This window comes from Bidens hawaiensis, unplaced genomic scaffold, assembly GCF_021521415.1.
Source record: "Bidens hawaiensis isolate Kalapana, Puna unplaced genomic scaffold, B.hawaiensis_p1.1 tig00013006_1, whole genome shotgun sequence".
NCBI lineage: Eukaryota > Viridiplantae > Streptophyta > Magnoliopsida > Asterales > Asteraceae > Bidens > Bidens hawaiensis.
In genome coordinates, this window is record NW_027492092.1 from 470,292 (window position 1) to 495,131 (window position 24,840).

Below are 24,840 nucleotides of genomic sequence, written 5' to 3' on the forward strand. Positions count from 1 at the left end.
CCAAACAATAAAAAGAAAAGAAAATAACGTTGGCCTTGCAATTCAAGTTCTGGAAAAAACTGCAATTCAAGCCCTGGAGTACCCAAGTATCGAATCTGAGTGCACAGGATATAAACAAAGCAGTATACCAAATGAGCTACAAAAGATGTTTAACTTAGTTTCGTTTGTATCTATTTTATCTATTGCATATCCTGATATGTTTTCATTTGGGCCCCAAAACTTTTTGGGCCTGTGGTTGCATCAACAAGGCAATAAGCATGCTCATCTTCAGCAGTTCAGTGTTATTATTCAGAAACAGGAGAAAACGATAAGCAAGAGATTATAAGAAAGTACAGGCGGTTAGCCACCCGCGTAAACTGTTAATATGAACAAGAAACTAAGTCAGTAACGACACAAGAAAGTACAGGTTAGCCACCAGCGTAAACTGTTAATATGAACAAGAAAGTACAGGTTAGCCACCCGCATAAACTGGTAAGAGTAGAATAGCTTGTTGCTTGTGGTTGTGGTGTGTGCTTCGAGCACAGGCTCTGATGATGAAAGCAAATCCATACGAGGTGATCCGCTCCTAATTTTGTATCTGAACATGAGTTGGTATCAAGTTTGACTTGATCTTCAAAAGAAGAGGGCTAGATTCATCAGTTATCCAGAAACGTAAGTGTGTAGGACTCACGATAATAGCCCTTTCAGAGGAAGCGACCACAAAATGTAGTAAACAAATCACTTCTTGATGCGGTCTCCTCCATACAGTTTTACAGAAAACTTGTTTCAGATTCCCAAAAACTTTTATTGTACCATCTATATTTACAGACAACATAAATCCTTAATTATAAATTCCGACTCATGACCACACCAACAATCTATGATTCTTGTCTCAAAGGAGGCTTCTTACAAAAGAATTTAAGTCGAGCGACACTCAAGTTGAAGGACAAAGGCAATCCCAACATTCACCTTAGGCCAAACCTCAACTCGACAAGTCTAAGTCAAGTGACATCAACGCTAGATTCTAGTACAACAATCAGTTGGTCTAACAAGACAACTTGTCAACATTAACGACCAGAAAGTCTCTTACACGGGCATAGTTAACTTTGTTGAACCGTGGCATTCAAGCGGGAGTGCGCATGCACACACGCAAAATTGCGTTGCTTGACTAATACTCTCATAAAAGAATTATGAATGTGGTTAGCTAGTAGAATCAAAAGCTGTACACAAGAAGCTGCTGCTATGCAGATTCGTGGACGACTAGAATGTTATTCTCATAGCCGTTGTTGTGAATGACAGGGAGCATAGGATCAACTCTCCATGCTCCATCAACAATGAATTTTATCTACAAAATTATTAAAAAAAAAATGGTCATTTCATATTTTCATATACCATACGTGGTCGAGGATGGATATGTAGACTGTAGACTATTATTACTTACCTCATATCTTCCTGGTTACAACTTGAGGGATGTACAAAAAACGCCTGTCTTTGTTTTCTCCATCTTTACCTGCATTTATCAAAACCATTTATGCTTCAAATCATACTCTGTAATGTTAATTGCATAATAATTTTAAAGACGGAACCTTGGAAGTCCAGCCATCAAAGGATCCAAGTAACAAAACTTCTTCTGACGCTGAATGTGACCAAAATATGCAGGTGGTGCGAAGAAGCTGCAAAGTTGCACGAGCACTATCGATTCTCCTTTGTTTCTCCTCTACTAACTTGTGTGTATCCCTGAAACCATCCATACAGATTGTAATTTGTTTCACTTAATGGATGGACAGATGAGGATAAAAAAGAATAGAAAGCATACATGACTGATAGTGCTATCTTGCCTTGTAACACCGCCAGTTTTGCACGTATGGATCTTAATTTATCCCCAGCCTTGATAACCTCATTTTCCTGGAACTCCCAGACATCCAAAAGCTGCTGCAAATCGTTGCCACAGCTTTCATGAACCTGCGGGTAAAGTGTGTGGTTGATCTTGCTTTTGAACCTCAATGAATGAATAGCAGAGGAAAGCTCTAGTTGCATATGCTGAAGACGCGCTGTGATGTTGTCAGGGCTTAAATCCTTAATCTGTCTCTGTGAATCAAGCTTAGCAGCTGCAGCAGCAAGTGATGTGAAGAAACAAATCACAAAGTAAGTAAGTTAATTTTACAACTAAGACTGGTGCCATAAAGCAAGCAACAGAACTCATTCACTCACTCACCTCCCACGTGAGTTGTTGGCGAGATGTTACTGGAAGCCTGCTTATTTTTGTCCTGCATATGAATGCCAAATGAGGAACTCCTAGGTTTCTCGAGTCTATTTAGTATACCCTGCACTCCTCCTCCTGTATCTTGTTGTTGTTGTTGTTGAGGTAACAAGATTTGTTCACTAATAGTATGAAACAAAAGGGGTGTTGGTTTTATTTTAAAATAAGGAAGGAGTACAAGTGAAAGCAATGAAAGCACAAGTATATTAATGAATTAATTCATGAGACACCTAGGGCAGGGGTATGAGAACATAAGCACCTAATTGAGAAATACAAATCAAGACCTTGTAAGGAAGGAAGGTCAAGGATGAATTGATATAACTCACCAAAACGTAAACACATAATAATCAATATTGAATAACTCCCAATATTATAAAGGAAATATAACTCCTATTACACATAACTCGGTTGCATTTCACACGTTCTATAATGTGTAACAATAACCTGGTTTATATAGATTAACCTAACTTGCTAGTCATTGCTTACAGTGTGATTGGTGGTGGTGAAATGATGTTCCTCCTCCCAACCTAGAGTGAGCCAGCCACCAGTGTTGGAAATGGCATGGACTAATCTTCTTGTTGAAATTATTATTATTATTATTATTATTATTATTATTATTTGTGCCAACAACAAGAGGGGAAATCAAGTGAGGCGATGATGATAAACGACACGGCATATCTTTCATCCAACACAACCCAGATTCTTCTTATTCTCATTCCGCATTTGCTTATGCTCACCAGGGAGGGCTGCCTCCAAAAATGTTAATATCAATAAAATCGAAATAATAAATGGGATGATGGATGAATCGGGTCGACTCCACAACACAACACAACACAACAATATTATTATTATTATTGCTAATTAATTAATGGTCTGGATGGATGGATGGATGGATGGATGGAGTCAATCAACGTCGTGCTGATGCCGGAATTATTAATTTTAATATAATCTCGGTTGGTTGGCTTGGGTTTAGGGGCACAAACTTGTTTCGAACTATATTTTCAAAGCTCGAGCTCGGCTCGTTTATTATTTATCAATTAGTTTTTATATATTTTTTCTATTATAAATTTATGTATAAAATAATATATATTATTAAGTTATTTTTATTTATTTTTTCATAAGATTATATATACAAATTATTAAATATATTTTTTTAAAAATTATATAAACGACAGGGTCGTTTAGGCTCGCGAGCCAGCTCGAGCTCAATTAGTAAAGCTTGGGCTCGGGCTTGTTTATTAAACGAGCTTACTTTTAGGCTCAAGCTTGCGCTCGACTCGATCGAGCTTTTTAACGAGCCGCTCTTGAGTAACTCGGCTCATTTGCACCCCTAGTTGGGTTGGGTTTGGGTTTGGGTTAGCAGCTTACCTTCAAACTTCTTTTCCGAATACATACATACACACTACCACTACAAAAAAGAGCGGTATTTGGGACTGAAAAATCAATCACCAATACTAACGAATCAGTCCCTAATGGTTATCAAGGACTGATTTTTTCAGTCCCAAGTCATTCCCCTATTCCTAGTCCTAAATAGTAGTTTTAGTGACTGAAAAACAGTCACCATTGCGTGACGTCAACAGGGACTAACATTCGGTGTTCAATACACATAAATTCAGTCGTTAAACTGATCAATAGTACCATGTTATTTCAGTCTCCAATACGTATCTTCTGTGAGGAAAAATCAGTCCCTAGTATTATGATATTTCAGCCCCAATTGCATTTATTTAGGGACTAAAAATCCGTCTTCTAAGTCATGTCTATTTATCTCTAATGTGTTTTATTATATTCGTAACTCTGTACCAAATCAGTTCCTAAAAGGTGTATTAGAGACCAGTGTTTAGTCTCTAATATCACAAATTTCAATCTTTAATAAAGTGTTTTAGTAACTAAAAATTGTTCTCTAATAACATGCCTTTTTAGTCCTTAATATGTTTTTTTAGTGACTGAAAATTAATCTCAAATGCATTGCTATCTTAGTCTCGAATATCTTTTTATATAAACTAAAATTCAATCTCTAATAACAAAATTTACCAGTCTCCAATACGTTTAATCAGATTCTAAAAATCACTCTCTAATACGCTCCTTCAATAACTATAAATCAGTCTTTGATATTAAATTTAAATCTAATTTGGTTATTTTAAAGACTAGAAAGTAGTTTCAATAAAATCTTGTTCAGTCCTTAATATGTATTTGCATTGTCTTAATTTATTTACTTTTAGGGTCTCCATATATCTTCATTTAACTGCCAATATCATAATTGTAATGCTAAACCAACAATATCATAACTTTGAAATGCTAGACATAAAAAAAAAACAAAACCTGATTCAGTATTTCCAAACATTAAAATGCTAGTAAATAAAACAAGTAATAAACCATAAAGAATAAGTCTTTAACTAACACGCCAGCTAGATCAGGTCTTCGCTACCACTTTCATTGAGTTGTCCACTCGATCCATTTCCTCCATTACTTGCAGATGCATCTACAACGTTCTCAAAATCTGGAAACTTTTAACTCATGAACATTGACATTTTTTCGTATAGCTCATTACTTTGTCTAAGTTTCTCCTGGTTCTGTTTCAGTTCCTCCTTAAGTGCAACAACCTGATTTTGAAGATTTTCGGTCTCACTTGAAGGTGGTTGAGACGAATCCGATATCATCCAGTGATCATTTTTCCTCAGTACCGGTCCAACGCCTACCTCTATGAGATCGATCTTAGATTATTTAATATAAATTACAAACAAGATTAAATTACCTTCAAAGTAGAGTCCTTGTTACCACTCAAGAGAAAGTTGTTGTCAACAAAGTTGCATAAAAGCATACAACATGTGAGAAAGCAAGCAATTTTAATATTATTTTTGCACATAAAAAAACATAAAACCTTCATAACGCTTTGGCTCGTTTAAAAATTACTACTCGAGCTCGATCCGAGCTTAGGCACGTTTAAGATTTTTCCCAAAATACATAAAACCAATTAAAGCATATATAAACTATTCATATTTGATCATTTCTTCTGTTAAAGTTAAACGAATGAACAAGAAGATACCTCGTTCGTGTTTGCTCGGTTCTTTTATTGGCCTAGTAAAAAGTAAACACCTCAGAGTTTGGCATCAGTAACAGCTCATTTACAGGGTGTGAGAGTGGAATATATATAAGATAATCTGGCTCTACATCTGCATAATTAAATTATTATTAATAGACATATTTTTTATTACAATCTTGATCAAGAACAATAAAAATAATCCTTACCTCGTGTAGCAGTTTGCCCTGTGAAAAGTACTTTCCTACAAATACAAAAAATATTATTACTTACAAAACAAATTAATAATATTAAGGCCACCTACGTATTAAACCCACTACATAGAAGTAAAACAGCAACTCAAAACCATAAACCAACTGATGTTGTATACAACTATCATCAAAAGAAATCAACACCAACCTGTAGACAGCTTTTCTAAGTTCTTCAACCACTTGCTGAATTTGACTGTGAGTGTGAGAAGTAAACAAGGTAAATCTCAAAAACCAAATGCATAGAAAACAAAGGGTTTTAAAACCTGAAAAACAAAATTTTTAGTTTTTTGGTCCGGTTGGAGCCTAAAATCAAGCCATGCCCATTCCTTGCCATATGTATAAACATGATTTTCAATTATAGATTGACTATAAAACCATAATTCAGGCAGTAAATTAGTTTGACAAAAAGGATTTGGCTTACTCGTGAGCAAGAACAGGTCCTAATTTCAAGCATCCGACATACATGTGTGGCTTCGACTAATATCTACATAATATTGCTCCAAGTGCGCCTACATTTAACATTTTTAATTGTTCAAAAATGACGAATGATGTACAAATATATATCACAGTCTTATAAACTTAAAATCACACAATATTAATATAATTACCTCCCATAAGAAAGATAATACAAACAATTGCAAACTTTAGTGATATAAAGCATACTTACGTTTTATCCTTATAATGGTAGAATATAAACATGAATCCCTAGGGCTCCAAATTAAGCAAACGATGGTAAATTGTATTTCCGATAGACACGATGACGCAAATTGGTTTGTGCAGGTCGACCTAAATGAAAAGTAACATACTGAATTTGTGTGTCTTGGAGACATAAGATGCCGATTTGGAGATGACATTATTGAAGGGGGATTCAAATTTTGAAACCCTAAAATGGATCACAAAAGTTTGAATGAAAGCAAGTGTGCTTCACTGGGTTGTACATAAGGCAATGTGAGTTGTAAAACTCTTAATTTTGAGAGTTTTATGGTGAAATTACCTTCTTGTCTTTCCTATATGTATGTATTATAACTAGACGGGTGGGTGCCCGCGCGATACTGCGGGAAACACATACTTTAGTAATGACGTAATAAATTTATGGGTGTTCATTTTTTCGCTTGAAATTGTGAAACCGTTCGCTGGTTCGGTTTCACGGTTGACCTGAAGCGAACCATAAATATTGAATGCATTTTGAAATTTTAATTGTTTACTTATGCATTTTGAAACTTTATATAAACTAGCTCGGTTTTACGGTTGAACTAAGAAAATTTTATTTAATACGAGTAAGCATGTTTATTATAACTTTAGTTTAGCCTAAATTCTGGTATGATTTTTATCGGTTTTGTTCTTTGTTATGATTTTGTCTTCTATTTATTCCAATAAAGTTTATCATTTACGTGACCAAAATTATCTTTGTTCATATTATGATCCTCTTAAATAGAATATTAGTTGGTGCTTAATTTGAAATGAATATATAGATAGATTAATAATTCTTATTTTAAACTCAATTTATTATCGAAGTACAAACCAAATCGGAACCTAACAATTGGTAATGGTTTGCCTTGGTTGGGTTTCAATTTTCAACGGTTCAATTTCGATTTTTGATGAGAAAAAACGTTAGTAACGGTTTGGCTCATTGTTTAATTTAAAACCATCAAAATCGGACCGCAACACACCCCATTGCAATTTTTGTTAACTTCGAAAACTATACCAATATGGTAATCAAATTAAAGAGAGTAAAATGCTCGTTTTTATGGTGCAATTTTTTTTTAAAAAAAAATATTGACGTATGAAAATGTTATGACCGTTTAATAATCGTGTGGGAAGTTGGGTTAAAAATGAAATTATAAGAATATATAGGTAAAAGATAAAGGACTAATGTTGTAACTATTATTTAAATTTACAAAATTTGAGGGATTAAAATTGTAACTATTTTGAATAAACAAAAAATGCACGTGAGATTTAAGATAAAAATAACACTTATACCCTTAATAAAGATGGTACCATATGCTTTAGTGGTTGTAAAATACTTAAAATGACCGTCTTAATTTACCCTTTACTTATATATTATATATAGTATAGATATATATATATATATATACATATAAAAGATATTAATAACCAAAAATAATAATAATAACAAACTTTAATATTTATTTATATTTTAAACATTGTTTTTTAAATATATATGTTTGATCAATAAGGACATTAATGAAGGTTTGTTGGTTGGCTCATACGGTAATTATTAAAACTTCTATCTCTTAAATGACCCAAATTCGAATCCCGCCATACACATTTCATTTTAGATTTAATAAAAAATGGGTTTTATCGGTTCACCCGCCGGGACAACCACCACCCGCAAAACCTGGCTGGGTTTTTAGAATTGTCCCAAATACATTGACACGGCCCTGTATAAGGACCGAATCCTGGTCGGACCGGTCCGACCGGCCACGTTTTCTTGTTTTATCTCTTATTTTCATTATCTTTTAAGGTTTAGATAGATAAAAAAAACTCCTAATACCTCGTTTGAGAGAAACCAAACAGATTTTGTCTTCGATAATCGATTATCCTTCTTCGTTCTTCAATAAGCGGTTCTTCGATCATGGCTCCAATTCTCGGCACTTCAATCGCAAATCTCAAGTTCAGAACATAGAGAAATTGGTTATGAAAAAACAAAACCAGGTTCAGAACACTCAAATTGGTAACATCTAAACTTATATGCGAAGATACCATATTTATCTTACAACTGAAATTGGTTATGAAAAAAAATGTGTAATTAGTTGATTAGAAAACAACTTAAAAAATCGTAATTGATTATTTTTGAAGAACTAAGATGATAGACAAAAATATAAATGTCATTATTTTTTAATTTATTTTTTATTATCTTTTTCAAAGATAAAATTTTTAATAGAATTGATTTTTACCCAATAAGATTATAACGGGAAAAGACAAATCTACACAAAATCACTTATTTTGGTAAATAAGTTGCAAATACCCCATTTTGGTAAATACTTTTCCCTACACCCAATATTGGTAAAAAAAAAAACTCAAATAAATTATGAATAGAAATCATGACTTGTATAGAACTAAATCATTAGTGATAAATTTTAAAAAAAACATTCGTAGGTAACTGATCTTCAATCTCTAATATTAGAGACTGAAGATCAGTTGTCATATGAATAATTTTCATCATCAGTTTGGGATTGAAATTCAGTCTCCAATAAATTTTCCGACATAAAGCTAATATTGTCCAATTAATTAGTAACTAATAAATCTGTCCCAAATACCATTTATTTAAGACTAATATAGCAGTCCCTAAAAGTTTAGACACAAAACGGTTGAAGTGACAATGATGTTTGGAAAATGAAGATCAGTCCCTAATATTCGGTGGTTATTAGACTACATATTAGTCCTAAATAACTTCATCAAAAATTATATTTAGAGATTAAAAACCAGTATCGAAAAAGATACATTACATGATTTCTGAGACTGATTCTTAGCCCCTAATATTTTTCCTGATATTGTAGAATTTGCTCCCAACAAATAGTGACTAAGAACAAGTCCTTGATCTTTCCATACACAAAATACGTCAAGTACTGAATATCAATTCCTAATTCGATATGTGTTGGAAATATTAAGATCTGATTTCCGGCCTCTAATATGTTCCTTTCACGTTAGAGACTAAAGATTAGTCACCAAATTTTTGTGCCATTTTTCTTATCTATTTATGACTAAAATTTAGCCTCAAATAATGTATGCGACTAATTATCAGTCCCTAACATCAGTCGTAAAAAAATCAATCCCCAATATTAATGATAACTGATAAATCAGTCCCAGATACTAAGCATTCGAAACAGATATATCAGTCCCTAAAAGTATAGTTTCTAATGATCACTTTTTTTTGTAGTTGAAGAGGTAGGTCCCAGCAGGGCCCAGTTGGACCCGCAAGACTCACCTTGAAGAGGGACGTCTGCGCAAAGACCAACTGGTTCTGCAGGACCCACCATGCTCAGAGAGATGAAGACCTTACGCGCAGTACGCCAGCTGTTCCCGCAGGAAAAGCCTCCCAATGGTGAAGTACCCCGCCTGTTCCTGCAGCTGCGGATACAAGCCATCAGGGAAGGCTACCCGCACTAATAGCAAGGCTACACGCACAAGGCACTAACTCAATAATTCAGTAGTCACCTGAAGAAGGAATGAGCAAGGCGGGAATACTCCCGCCCAAATGAGCCAGTCCGTACGCTTCTGGAGGATCTTTTGTACTATACCTGCCAAGGTATGGACAAAATAGACAAGATCTGACCAAAGCAGCCCATGAACCAATCATAGGGTGACAGCTCACTGACAACAGTACGACGAGCAGCACGCTCTAGTACTTAATGTCACTATCAGCCGCTGCCTACTCACCAACCCTCATCGTGGCACGTACATAGTCTGCAGTTGGTGGAAAAGGAATAGTACACAGCCGGCCATGTCACTATCAGCCGCTGCCTACCCACCAACCACCAGCACGGCACGTGCGTAGCCCACAGTTGGTAGAAAAGGAATATTATACAGCTGGTTGTACCTGCTTGGACACCTACCTTCGGCTATAAATACTCCAACACCTTGGAACGGTATCATTATCTTATATCTCCATATGTTATCTGATATCTGCTCTAGCAATTTCTCTTAATATACACTTATATTCAAGAGCAATCTAGTCTGATTCTCACGCCGGAGGGTGGTCACAAGGAGGTACCCCCCCCCTTCTCAGTGACGAGCTCACGGTGTCTGTTTTGCAGGTCATCAGAGGAATAACCATCTTTGCCGGACCTAACCCTCGTGGGAAACATCTATTTAACCCCCAGATTATCCGTAATCTGCCCGGGGTCACTTAGTGTTTCTTCAGTAGTGTACCCACTGGGTGGTCAAACCAATGCCAAACTATTTAGAGGCTAATTAAAGCAATTCACAAGCAGACGTAAATATTGTATGCCTCTTTTCTAATTAATCATTACAATAAAGTAGTGTAAACGACCTAAACCAATACTACTAGCTATAATAAAGTATAATCCCAAATAATTAATTTAAAAAAATCTTGTTAAAGTGTAAGACTAACCGTTCTGGCACTAACCCTTTTCTAGCAGTTGAGGCTTTGGGAAATGGGGAAACCCTTTTTTTATCGTTGGAGACAATTTAACTACCATTTTAATCTTTAAAAATTACACACCATGCTATCTCTGTTTCTTTTTACATTCTTTTAAAAATCTATCTCGTTTCTCTCCACACCTTAAAAAATCTAGCACATTTCTTAAAGAATATGGATCCACTGGGAAATTGTTATCGCCCGTTAACGTCTTTCGATCAAGATGACGACGTGCATACCACGGAAGTTGACCATAACTTAAGTCAAATGCCACCACCATCTCCCGACCTTTTATTCTGGACACGCAAGAGCCTCCTAAAAAAGGTGCTAAGGGAAAACGACTACACAAAGCTTCCAAGAAAATTTGTCGAGACTAGATTAATCTACGGACGTTCCAGGAAGCATCAGGGGAGACTTGCTCTATGTTAAGTTCAAAGGCTAATATAGTAAGATTACAGAAGTTATGACTGTTTCTTAAATAAAAAAGATTCGGTTGATCGCTACTCGGAGATCAGGTATTGTCTTCATCAACATCTACCTTTCGTCGTTTGCATCCTTTTTAACTTTTTTTATAGCATATTTCTTATGTTGTGAAATAATTAAACCCGCGTCAGTTATTTTAGTTTGGTTGAATACTTTGTAAGATCCAAAGTTTAGTTAGAAATGATATTTAAAGGTTTAGTTCACCATTTTGTTTGGTGCTTTGAAAACTCTGCATTAAAAGAAATTTTTTGATAAAGTTCATGTAAACATACCACATGAGTCATGAGTGATGGTAAAGATATCTGTAGAATTGAGACACAGATTCAACTTGATTTACCCATTTGTCGCATGCAGTTGTTCCCTAAGCGTGCAAATCATCACTGTCATGGTTTTTTGAAAGGTGCAAAGAAAGGTATGAATCTACAAGGGTATTTTAGACATTTAACGGAATCCCATTTTGAAAAAACAGGTTCAGAGCAGAATGGCGGTGTGGGTCGAAACGGGCAGTTATATGAAAGGAGTGTGAGTATTAAAAAAATGATATTGGAGATAGATTCTTTTATAGCTGATAAAACTGCTTCATTCTTCCTTTGCTTGGTTGTCATGGTGACCATGATCTGCATCGTTTGAGCCAACTTTTGTTATGGTTGTTCATGTATAGTGTTACGGTTATTTTTGTTTAGTGTACATGTGGGTGTGATAGTTAAGACCATAAGGTGTTTGTTTGGACAATTTTATTTAACTTATGAGTTAGATACTGATTCGCTTTTCGTTAATGTGTTTTGTGGTTTACTTCTTAGCAGCTTTGTGTATGTGTTCAGTCCTTTTGTTTGTGTTTTCCTAATGTTGACTCGTCGAAAACCAACTGCTTCGTCTGTAGTTAATCAGTTAGTGTATAGAAAATGAATATGGCTGCACTTATATAGGCCACTTCTACTTTATCAACAGTTTGATTGTACGAAAAGATGAATGACCACAAACATATCATTAACTCTGCCCGCAACAACATGTGGGTACGATTACTAGTATGTATTAATCATCAACCAATTAACCTATTGTGAGGAGAAAGTGCTTTTGTTACTCTATGGTCAATTACACCTAATATTTTCTTTTTGTCCTCAAAGTTCCATTTTCCCAATTTCATTATAAAGCACGTTTAATTATTTCCCACTTTAAGTCTTGGGTTTTCTTATATCGTATATACTGATTAGAAACTCACTTTACTATTTCTTTTTAGGTGGTTCTTAAGTTTTGGCATAACTTTTATCGGGATGCGAGTTGATTTACGCTTTGACATAATTTTTATTTAAAACCAAGTGAAGTCAAATATGGTATATTTTTACTTTTTTATATAAGCTTTCATATTTACGCTCATTGTTTTAAACGAACTAACTTTTTATTGACTACCGTTGTGTCGTATATATGAATCAAATTGGCGCATTACGCGGGTAAAATTACTAGCTTAACTTAAACATAGTTTTTAAATAAAAGTTAAATTAAATGAACATATTTTGTACAGAAGGTTTTATAATATGTAATTACCTTTCATATGGTAGTTATCTGTTTAAAACCTGGATTATAAATTTTTAGTAAGGAAGGTTTTTAATTTAATACGCTTATTAACTTTTAAAATAAATAATCAAAATAGGTAAACAATTTGTTAACATTCAGTTTGTATTTAGTTAGTAATTTGATAAAGCAATGAGATCTCAAAATTGTTACAACTCTTTTCTTCTACGGGTGACAGACCACATAAGAGGGAGTGGAGATAGGAGAATCCGAGAATAGATTCGACTTCTGCAAAACCCATTTTCAGTTGTACGTAATAATCCGACCAGAGTCTATTAATTCCATCTATTAAGATCGGTTTATGGCTATGATGAGGGTTCGGTTTTTGACATAGCAACGTATGTTGCAGCCGTCATACCAACCTGAGACTCGGGTTAACAATTTTATATGCCTTTTTTTTTACATTCTAAGCGTATACTTTTTAATTGCGTCATCAGATTCGTTTATGGTTGTGATGATGATTCACACTTTGGCGTGGCAACTTATGTTGCAGCCGGTGTGATGTGGTTACACCTTATGAGATTCGTTTTAACTTTTATGGCTATGATGATATTTAGGCTTTTGGTGTGGCGAAAAACATTGCAGCCGTGATACCGTCTTGAGCCTCAGGTTGGCAATTTTCTTTTAACATACTAGGGGCATGCCGCAATGCGCAGGGGTTAGAATAGCCTCAACATTACATATCTGTTCAAGGTTCACATGATCTTCACATATGTGTTTTTTGCTTTGATGAAATGAATGAATATAATCGTTGTGCATAGTTCGGGTTGGGTCGGTTTTAGATTAAAACCAAACCAAAAACCAAAACTGAGGGTTTGATCAGTCTTACCATTTCTAAAATTTTGGTTTGAAAAATAATAAAAGAATGAATTTGGGTCTGAATCATTTTATTAATTAATAACTAATCAATATTATATATTGCAACTATAGTGTGTGAGTTGCATAATCTACTAAATTCTTATAAAGTACTTAAAATAAAAAATGAAAATCTATAATGGGATCGGTTTTTACAAAAACATAAAATTTAATCGTTGGGTTTTGTTTCTGTTTAGTTTTTTCGGTTTCATGTGTTGATAGATAGCTCATCACCAGCAGCCGCAAAGATGGAGGAAGGTCGGGCAATATATTACCATCTGGTTTCGGATGATTTTGGGGAAATGGATGAAAATGCGCAAGGGTTTTGCATTAACTTCAAGGGGAACGATGTGACAGAGTTAACGCGCAAGCTGGAAGAAGAAACAGAACTAAAGAACATAACGGTATGCACACGTAGTCCATTGGATGGGAGCCTTTACCCTCTTCGATTGCAGCTTCCTCCCAACAATGTTATGATGAAAGTTGTCGTCGTTCACAACTCCTCTTCTCAGCAAGATGAATGAATGATTCATTTCTCAACTATCAATTAGTTAATAATGTTGCACATACACATATCATAAGGAGTGAATACTATTATTATATGAATATGCATGTATGAATTATGATACATCTTTTTGTGCTTAAGTTTATCAAAATATATGATACTAGATTGCTTAGGTACATTCTCATTTGAAACATGCCAACATGTATGAATTGCATAGCTAAGTATTCAATATTTGCGAAAGAGAGACGTCACCCGCGAAGAACTCATGAGTCACACCATCTATTTCAATGGTGCTGCAACCAGGCTCCTTGGCTACACCCTTATCCACCATTAGCTTTCTCACCGCACCCACCTCATCCCACTTGCGAGCCACTGCATAAACTCTCGACAAAAGCATGTACGCACCACTACCTTCTTCCGAATCCATGATCTTTCGGGCCATAGCCTCTTCGACTCCCACGCTTACGCTTCTTCTAGAGCAGGCATCAAGAATGCTCCTCCAGATTACAACATCAGGTTTCATGGGCATGCTGGACACAACGTCTAGCGCCTCGCCAATAAGCCCTGTTCGAGCCAGGAGGTCAACCAGGCAACCATAATGCTCCAACACTGGTTCAATCCCATAACGTGTTGTCATCACAGTAAAATAGTTCCGGCCCTCGTCCACCATGCCGCTGTGTCTACAAGCACTTAAAACCCCACTGAATGTAATCGAATTCGGGGTCACCCATCCTTCATCAACCATTCGTCTCAGGTACTCTAAAGCCGCCGCAGCCTGCCCGTGCATTGCGAATCCATGAATCATCACGTTCCACGACGTCACATCACGTTTCGCCATTCTTTCAAATATGTACTTCGCATTATCCAACGACCCACATTTACAGTACATTTCCAACAGATAATTATTAACCAGAACATCATCCGCCATTTCATTCCTCAACGCGTACGCATGAGCCCACATTCCAAGTGATAACGCCCCCAAGCCGGCACACGCACGTAACACGCTCTGAATTGCAAAACTGTCCGCTTTGAAACTTTGTTGCATCTCGTGGAAACACATCAACGCATCGTCGAACTCGTTAAACTGAACAAGGGCGTCGATCATGACGTTCCACGAGACGACACTTCTTTGAGGCATTTCATCGAACACGTGGCGTGCATCGTCCAAGCTCCCACAGGAGGCATAAAAATGGATCAAACTGTTGTTTATATACAAATCCGAGGCAAACCCAAGTTTAAAAACATGCGCGTGCAAGCCTTTAAGACAAAGGGGAAAGAATGGTTATCGGGAGCAACAGTGGATGCTAATAACATGTTTTGGTAGAGTTGAATAGCTTGTGATGGGTGCTTCGAGCAGAGGGTCTGATGATGGTGTTCCAAGCGAAGGAGTTGGGGTTATGGATGTGGGTGTGGAAGAACTTGAGAGCGTAGTGGAGAGATGAATGGTGGAGGAAGAAGGTGAGTGGTGCGGAGGGTGTGAGCGTGAACCTGCTTCACCTGAGACATGGTGGTGCATTGGCTCAGTAGGCACGAGGCCCAAAATGTCAAAGAGGTTTAACGTGGTTGTGACACCATGACCGTTCTTACAAGTTTTGGCTCTCACAAAAATGGTAGAATATGGAGAAAGAAATTACTTATTAATATATTTTCCGGTCATCGGAAAAAAAAAACGGTGCTGCAATATTCAGAAAAGTGTGGGGAAATGTGAATTGAAGATGATGACTATGAGTTGTTTATTTATTTGTCTTTATGTTTTGAATTGTTTATTGCTTAATAAATTGGCATGTACATCTAGTACACAATACGTCAGTACAAGTCAATAATTAATTATGATAAATTTCGAAAGACATTCACAAAGTTTTTTACCTTTTATTTTAATAACATATTTGATTTTAAGTTCATATATTTACATTTTGTTTATTTTATTTGACACTATTTATTTATATTATAGAGAGAAGGCCCAATATTTTTTTCCGCACAGGGCCTAAATTTTTTTTTTATCGTTTTCGAAGACGGGCCTGAACATGGTGTTGGGCGTTTTCTTATGAACTTGCAGATGGGAGAAGCGATAGGTTGGACATCCTTTTTGATATTGTTAAGGTCAAACTTCAAAGTCAACCGGTCCCTGGTGCAATAGATGCTGTTAAACAAACACTAGCTCCAAATTCTGTTTTCAGTTAGGATTGAAGTGGAAGCATTGAGCCTAGCGCACGCTTAACCAGCAGCAGATGGTTGCTTTTGCTGTTTTGGCCACCTCAACCGACCAAAATTATATACAGAAAAGGACCATGATTATTTGTAAATGTAAGCAATAGCAAAAGGATCCTCCCAAGTCCCAACATTATATATCAGTGCACTTTCTAGATAGGAGCATCACTTTTATTGAACTTTTAGGATCTGATGCTGGCCGGGGTGATCTGTTCACAACCGACATCTGAGCAATTTGACTGGATCTACAAGAGAATAGAGCTATCCAGAAATGTATGTGTGTGGGTCTAACGAAACCAAATGTGGTAAATGAAGTACAGAAACACTTCTTGAGGTGGTCTCCTTCATACATTTTTACAGAAAACTAGTTTCACATTCACAAAAACTTTTATTGTATCATACCAACACCACAAAAGCTAACATATTGTAATTTGTATTAATGGTGGATATAAGTGCGCAAAAACTAGAAAGCCATTCTTATCGCCTTCATTTATTTTGTCTGGCACACGCTTTCCATTCACCTTAACCGCATATATAATTTGAAACACACACACCTTAGATTTATTCATTAAAAACTAATGTTTTAAATTGATATATGCATCACAAGAATCCGTACACTTTATTTATCTGCAAAATTTAAACTGAACTAGTAAGACTATAAAGAAGAAACTAACATCCAGCACCAGTGGTCTGGTGGTAGAATAGTACCCTGCCACGGTACATACCCGGGTTCGATTCCCGGCTAGTGCATTTATATTTTAGTACATTACATTTTGCACTTTGGACCCTGAAACAGGGTTTTTTTTGTCAACATCCACAACCATATGTTAAAAGAAGTTAACGTAATAGTAACTTTTCACTTGATTCAAAGACAAATACTTACATGATATATTTTCAAAGATCAATATTAGGATGAAGCAAGTTTGTTAAGAAAACTCTTTATTTTTTTTTAATTATTCTAGTTTAATGTTTCTGATTAATATGAAATTTAGATATGATCTTACAAGCCCGAGCGCTGGACAATTTTAGGGATGGGCTGTGTACCCTGGTATAGGGCAAAATAGCACAATTTTGAACAAGCCAAGGGGAATTTCTATGGCTTTCTCCTAGATCTCGTACTTTTTTAAAGTCTTAATAGGGTCCACACGCATCTCCTAGTCAATGTTCATGTGCCGATTCACAAGCTCGAGCTGCTAGACAAATTTAGGGATGGGTTGTATATCTCGATAAAGGGCAAAATAAAAAACTTTAAAAACAACGGTGTACCATAATTCAGGTACCCTACCTGACTGTGGGTCCCTGAGGACGCCTCTCTCACCCCCACACGTCACAAAATCTCCATAATGATAATGATGGTGAACTAGTTGATTAGGTACTTATGAATAACCTATGATAAGACTTGTTGAACTTATCTTGCTTTTTCTTAAACTTATATTAATGATGTGGCAGATTGTTATTAATCATTTGTGCTTTCTTTATTACTAAACAACCAACCGTTAACTTTATGACTAATTGTAATGGTTTTTTATGTTTTGATAAAAACATAAGACTCTTTCAATTTTATGAAATCCAGTATCAAGAACCATCAACCACAACCATCGAATTATAGATTCAAATTTATAACGTTGTAATAAATTGTCCAATGTAATTAATTTCTAATACAAAACCATGAAAACATAAAATATGATAAACGATTTAGATTTTTAGTTACGTATTACAAATTTTTATGTAGCAGTACTATCATAATTCTCTACTTAAAGTTATATATTAAACTTGAGATTTGAGACAATAACATATTTGTAAGCTCTTAAAACATAGATTTTTTTTTAAAAGATAGCGAAAACTGAAAATCGTTTTACAGACCAAATATCATTTTTTTATGCTTTCATTTCCAAGGCCATAATTCAACTTCATAGCCGAATTTATTATCAATAATGAGTAAGTAGTTGTGTAATATAATATAGGTACTTAATATTCATATAAAAAGAAAAAAAAACAAAACAAAGAAAATTAGTTAAAAATCTAGCTGGTCTATTTAATGCCTAAACTAATAAAAATACACAACTTACCAATACATTTTTATAGCCTTACAATACATGAATAGAGAATATTAATAAAAAAACATATCAGGTACTACTTGACAAGCACATGGTACAAGTGTTTGATGTATTAGTTTGAAAAAGACGAATACTAGAGTCCATTATAAGGAGTCACCATCAAGCCATGGTTCACGCGGATACCGGCTAAGGAGCCTTGTGACCTTGTCTCACTCGAGGGCCCGACCGAAGCTATGCACATGACCCAGCCCGTGGTCCCACCTGACTCATTCTTTTCTTTAAACAAGTGTTTTCTAAAACATTACACTTGGAAGATGATATTACTAACTGCATTATTTTTCAAACAACACCCTTGCACCCTTCTAATGTAATGTCAGTCTTACAAGTCACTTTTTTCTCATTTTATTAAGAGGGTCCGGAACAAATACAAATCAAAATTAATGTGATAACTGTGCGAATTAAGTAGTATAATTATATATAAAACATAGTGTAATTATAGTGTGGTGTAATTACATAATTACTAATTGTATATATTTTTACATTACTTGATTCACACGGTTGTATGTTTTTTTAGTTTCATTAATTTTCCCTATTTTATATACGTATTAACGATGCAACAATATTTCATAATCGTCGATAAACGACCGGTTATGTTACTACTACGACCACTTTCTATTTTTATTTTCTTTTTATACGCATGTTAATGATAATATAATTTTCAATAGTGACAAGACCGGCCGACCCATGTGTTTTCATGTTACGATTGGCAACATATATCATAAGCAAGTCATGATCTATCATCGAATACATACATGACTTTGTCATATTGCTACTTAATTACTTTCCGTATGTTTATCAAATAGTTGTACAAAAGTCATAAAAATACAGTAACTGTAACAAAAGTTTTTAAATATGCATTGCATGATTGCAACAAGAAATTATTAATCATATACGTGTTTACATATTGTAATCATATTAGTTGAACAAATTTTATCCACTTTAGTTAGATCTATGACATGAAAGATACAATTTATCTAATTTTCACAAGGTTCGAGTTCAACTTGATTTGACTTACGAGAGTTTATTTTGATACTTGCTTATTTCGATCTATTTTTCTAAAGCTGGACCTTGGTTTCTGAGTTACTTTTTTAAGTTCGAGCTTGGCCTTGGCTCAACTCGTTTATTTTTAATTAATTTTATTTAATTCAAATTACTTTTTTATACTTTAAGAAAAATATAAGATGGGCCTAAGTTCAGCTCGATCTCATGTGTAGTGCCTTAAACGAGCCAAAGGTCTATGCAAGCTTGTCTATGCAATGTTAAAGTAACACATTGAAGGGGTCTTTTAATTTCAAGCTTTTAAGAAAAAACTCCAACCCATTAATAAAAAACCTTATTTGGTTTGAAACTCTTAGGTTCGGAGAAAAAACTGAAGCTTGAAGCTCCTAATAATAGCGTTTAAAAAGAGTTACAAACATTTACTATTTAAAATTACTTAAATAATCTTCTAAGATATATACATTTAATATTATGTTTTTCTAGTGATATCCATTTTAATCATTTTATATGTTTTATTAAAAACAATACAATTAATTAAGTATATCTAAAAAACAACTATTAGCTACACCTGTTGGCTTCCGACTTCCAGGTAGTTTTTCCAAAGACTTGGCTTAAACACAATAAGACTTGAGATTTATGAAATTATTATTTTTCTTTTAAAAGAGTCATCTTTTTGGGTGGCCGGTTGGTGACGCCATTGCTGCAATTGTTCTTCAATTGTATTATTGTGATTTGAATTTCGAACATAGAGAAGAAGAATAGAATATCGGAATGATGGACAGTGCGTACTTCGTAACGAGCTTCTGTCATGGATCAATGCCAGACTTCAACTCAATCTCTCTCGTATCGAAGAGGTACTTTTCATTGTTATTATTATGCAAGTCTGTTCGGTATTAGATTCTAGATAGCCTGCAAATTAACCTATTTATGATTGTGTATTTGATCCATAACTTATATTCAAATTACTGATTATTAGCAACTAGAATTGGTGATTAATTAATAGTAATTAGGCCGAACGAACACGAACATATGATCAAACAGATTTTTTTTGTTCATTTAGAAAATGTGCATTTTCGTAACCGTTAGTTTAATGCCTTTAAAATTTAAGCAGACATAATTGAACAAATAAACGAACAGAATCGACCAAGTAATTATGTATTTTGAAATTTAAACGAACATAAACGGAGGTTCATGAACATAAATGAACGAACAAAGCGTGTGTTTATGTTCGTTCGTTTGTTAAATAAACAAACATAAACGAACTTTCTGCCGAACAGGTCATGAACGTTCGGTTCGTTTAAATATTATGTTGATGAAGGTTGAAACACTTTTAAATATTTGCATTCAAACTTTCTATTGCATGTTAGTGAATTCTGATTAATTCGCTTGTGACTTAATAAATGGAATGTTGGTATACAGGCTGCTTCAGGTGCTGTGCAGTGCCAGATGATGGACATGACCTATCCAGGGACTGTTCCTATGCACAAGGTAACGAGCTCACGATTCATCTTGTAGATATTTGATCTTTAAACCAATCCAATTGTTGATATGATGCTGTTTGAGTCTGACACAGGTTTACTTTGATGCAAGGACGGAATATGATATGATCCAAAACTACAAAGTGCTGCAAGATGTATTCAACAAACTCAAAATTGATAAGGTAAGTACGCTTTCCATGAAGTTAGATTTAAGATAATTTGATAAACAAGTAAAAAACTACTATTTTTTTTTTTTTTTGTTTCAGCATATTGAAGTAAATAGGCTGGTTAAGGGTCGACCATTGGACAACTTGGAGTTTCTGCAATGGTTGAAACGATATTGTGAATCTGTTAACGGTGGCATCATGAATGAGTATGTTAATGTTACAATCCTCAACTATAACACGTGTTTTTCCCTTTTGTGTTTAGTTATATGTTTAATATTTGTGCAGGAATTATAATCCTGTGGAACGTCGAGGTAAGGTATGCAAAGAACGTAATCTAAAAGCATCCCAGAAGAATTCAAAATCTCTGCAAACAAACAACTCACAGAATCCTGGTTCAGTTGACAAATTGAACATTCCCAAAATATCAGGTATTTTATTTACCAGTTTTTACTCATAATGTTATTGTGTGTATATATGATTATTGATTCTAATGCTGATTGTTTTAGGGACTAAACAAAGACCAAATGCGGTAGTCGAGTCTGATTGTTCAGAGGAAATTCAGGCTTTTTCCAATGAGGTAATCCCGATTGGTCTGTTGAGATTTGATAGATTGCAAACGTTAATTACGATTAAAGTTCTTATTTTTATTCTTAGATTACAGAGCTGAAGGTATCTGTTGATCTTTTGGAGAAAGAAAGAGATTATTATTTTGCAAAGTTACGGGACATAGAAATACTTTGCCAGGCACCTGAACTGGAAAATATTCCGGTAATGTAACAACCTGCTGTGAATATTATTGTTTGATGAGCGTGTTCATGTTCGTTTATGTTCGTTCATGTGTGTTCATTAACATAACAATATGAACGAATGGTTCACGAATGAACATAACTCAGATAAAACCAATTAAAAGTAAATGTGAACAACAATGTGGTGGGCCTAAAAAGTTATTAACTATACTAGACTATAATGGGCCTAAAATTTAAGATGAATATATTAATGAACTTAAACAAACGCAAACTAACGAACATAAATGAGCATAAATGAACAAACATAAACGAAATATATGAACGAGCGAGGCCTGCGTTCATGTTCATATATTAAATAAAGAAACATAAATGAGCTTTCAGTCGAACGGTTCACTGTGCGTTCGGTTCGTTTACAGACGTTACATCAATTAAGTGAAAAAAAATAACAAACAGAAGTTTCCGGTAGAATGGCTAATGGGAGTTTTATGACAGATGGTTGTGGCGGTCAAGAAGGTACTTTATGCTGCAGATGAGGAGTCTGCACTTGCTGAAGCTCAACAAATTATATCTGCCGGTCAATGAATGACAGTTGACCAAAGTGAAACATCATGATAATAATGGAGAAAATCTTCATTAATATCATGTGTAAGATTAAGTTATGAAAGTGTCATATCTCACCACAGGTAAAGTAGATTATGCTGTGTTGAAGTTGTTGAGAGTTAAACGGTTATGGTTGAACGTTGTACACTACTTTTCCTAACTTATGACAAATGTGTAATGTTGTTTTGTTTGAAGTCTTTGAACTGATATACAAGTTTTAACTTTGCACATTTCTTTTGTTTCATTCATCCGTGGCTGTTTTAGTTGTCTTTTCGGTTGTCTTTTTCTAAAACACTTAAAAACACTAAAAGAGTATGTGTTATAAATAATGAGCACCGTCACAAAGATATGGTGAATAAACAGGGAAGAGATTCAGTGACTTACAATGTGTGGTGAGTAATTACTTTTAATCAATCATTTATAAAATAATCATTGAATTAATATGAAAATTTAATACTTAAAAAAATGAATGCTTCATGTCCATGAGCACACTCATGAGTAGATATGCGCAAACCGATTAATCAGTTATTTGAAAACCGGTTAATTTAATAACCGGTTAGTGGTTAACTAACCAGTTAGACTGGTTAATCGAGTCGGATACTACCTGGTTTTCAAGCATAAAAACCTTAACCAGTATAACTGGTTTCGATTATAACCGAACTAGTTAACCGGTAAATAACTGCTAATTAAAAAGCCTAAAACCAATTTCGGTTAACCGGTTATTAACCAATTTTTGGGCCAAATGTATAACCGGTTGTAATCCGTCGGGTATAACCAGGTATAAACCGGTTTATTGGACCGGGTAATAAGCAGTTAGGTTTCAGGTTACAAACCGGTTAACCAATTAGCTTGTGCACCTCTACTCACGAGGCCCCTGAGCACCACTTCAGTGTGGTGTTCCGGCCTACATGGCATGGCCATTCTCCCCTCATCTTTCAGGCTTTCACTTAGTATAACTTGGTCTTAGACTTGAGCGTTGTGGTTGTATAGCTCAGCCAGGCAGTCTCCCCTGCTAGCTCAGCCATTCTCATTGTTGCCAAGAGCAAAGTCTACTTGGATCTTGGAGTGCCATCGGAGTAACATGGCGTCGGGCGCCGGGGGGGGGGGGGGGGGGGTTCGGACGCTCGCCCGTTAAGCTTTTGTCGGACAAATGGACGGTTCACGAACATCCTACCGAATGAAAATCCGTGTCCGTTCATTAAAGAATTGAGTTTGCCCGTGTCCGTTCTTTAGTATTGTAAGCGGACACTAATGGACAGGCCGGCCCAGTCATTTTTGTGACCTAAAGCGGAAAACAAAAATCGGGGACCTTTTCAAAAATGTAGGTTGGGGTTTTTATTTTCAAATTCTATTTGATTATCTAAGGAACTTATAAACTACATTTTGGCATAAAATGTGCTGAGTTCGTCAAATAAAACAATAAATCACGATAAAATATTATGGTTATCTCAATATGTTTAGGCTTGTATTTTATGCAACAATAACTTTTATTTATATAAATGAAGCGCACTTGAAAAATAAAATTAAAAAAAGTTAGAAATTTGTTATGCATCAGATTTTTTTTAGCATAGTGTTAAACCACTAAACCAACAAAAAGAAATTGAATTGTTTACCATTTTTTTAGCATTTCACCCTATAGCCTGCTTGTGCCATATTGTATTAAAAAATCTTGGTAAAAAGAATTTACAGAGCGAGTCGAACATGGGATGGGATTTTTAGTGTTGATGCATTTAAGTCAAGTTTTTTGCCAGCTACCACCAAGCCAACACAAAAATTATTTATTTATCGAATAAGTGATAATATTATATTATTTATAAATATTTATGAAATGGGGCCTTAAGTATTTCGGGGTCTAAAGCCTTAGCTTGGGTTTATAATGAAGTTGGGCCGGTCATGCTAATGGACAACCGGACACTAACAGACATTAATGCACAAACAAACACCAATAGACACTAGTGAATGCTAATGGACAAACAAACATAAACATATCAAACTACTTACAATAAACACTAATCAAAATTATACCACATGATATCCAAAAATACTTAATACATAACATAGTATAATCATATCAAAATAATGTTTTGGTGTTCAAAATCCACATTGTTTAATGAGAAACAAGCTTCTAGGGGTGTTCATCGAATCGAATAACGAATTTTCAAGTTAATCGAATCGAATAATCTGAATTATTTAATTTTTTGCTAGTATTCATAATCGTATTCGAACAAAAGTTGAATTATTCGATTCGAATTCATATTCGTATTATATGTCATATCCGAAATTCAATTCGATTCGTATTTGAAACTCGAATTCGAATCAGATACGAACCAAATTCGGATAAATTCGATTTAATTCAAGTTAACCTATGTTAAAATTTTCAAAAATCAAAATCATAATTGTAAAATACACAAATATTAGTTTAAAGTAGTTACAGCACCATGTGATAATAAGTTCAAAATTAAAA

At 34.9% G+C, this 24,840-nt stretch overlaps 1 protein-coding gene and 2 pseudogenes across 2 annotated transcripts; 1 reads left to right on the plus strand and 2 right to left on the minus strand.

The window, feature by feature from the left end:
• Positions 1-825: 825 nt before the first annotated feature.
• On the minus strand, positions 826-8,254 carry LOC143542959 (uncharacterized; annotated as a pseudogene).
• Positions 8,255-14,259: 6,005 nt separating this feature from the next.
• LOC143542940 (pentatricopeptide repeat-containing protein At1g59720, chloroplastic/mitochondrial-like) lies at positions 14,260-15,307 on the minus strand. Its single transcript, XM_077035395.1, has one exon. The coding sequence runs from the start codon at positions 15,197-15,199 to the stop codon at positions 14,279-14,281; it is 921 nt and encodes a 306-aa protein (XP_076891510.1). The 5' UTR covers positions 15,200-15,307; the 3' UTR covers positions 14,260-14,278.
• Positions 15,308-15,401: 94 nt separating this feature from the next.
• LOC143542960 (microtubule-associated protein RP/EB family member 1A-like) lies at positions 15,402-22,553 on the plus strand (annotated as a pseudogene). The gene is made up of 9 exons (XR_013136986.1): positions 15,402-15,488; positions 20,148-20,239; positions 20,805-20,873; positions 20,959-21,045; positions 21,130-21,236; positions 21,316-21,458; positions 21,537-21,607; positions 21,685-21,798; positions 22,269-22,553. The product of XR_013136986.1 is annotated as a microtubule-associated protein RP/EB family member 1A-like (transcript).
• The last annotated feature ends 2,287 nt before the right edge of the window (positions 22,554-24,840 follow it).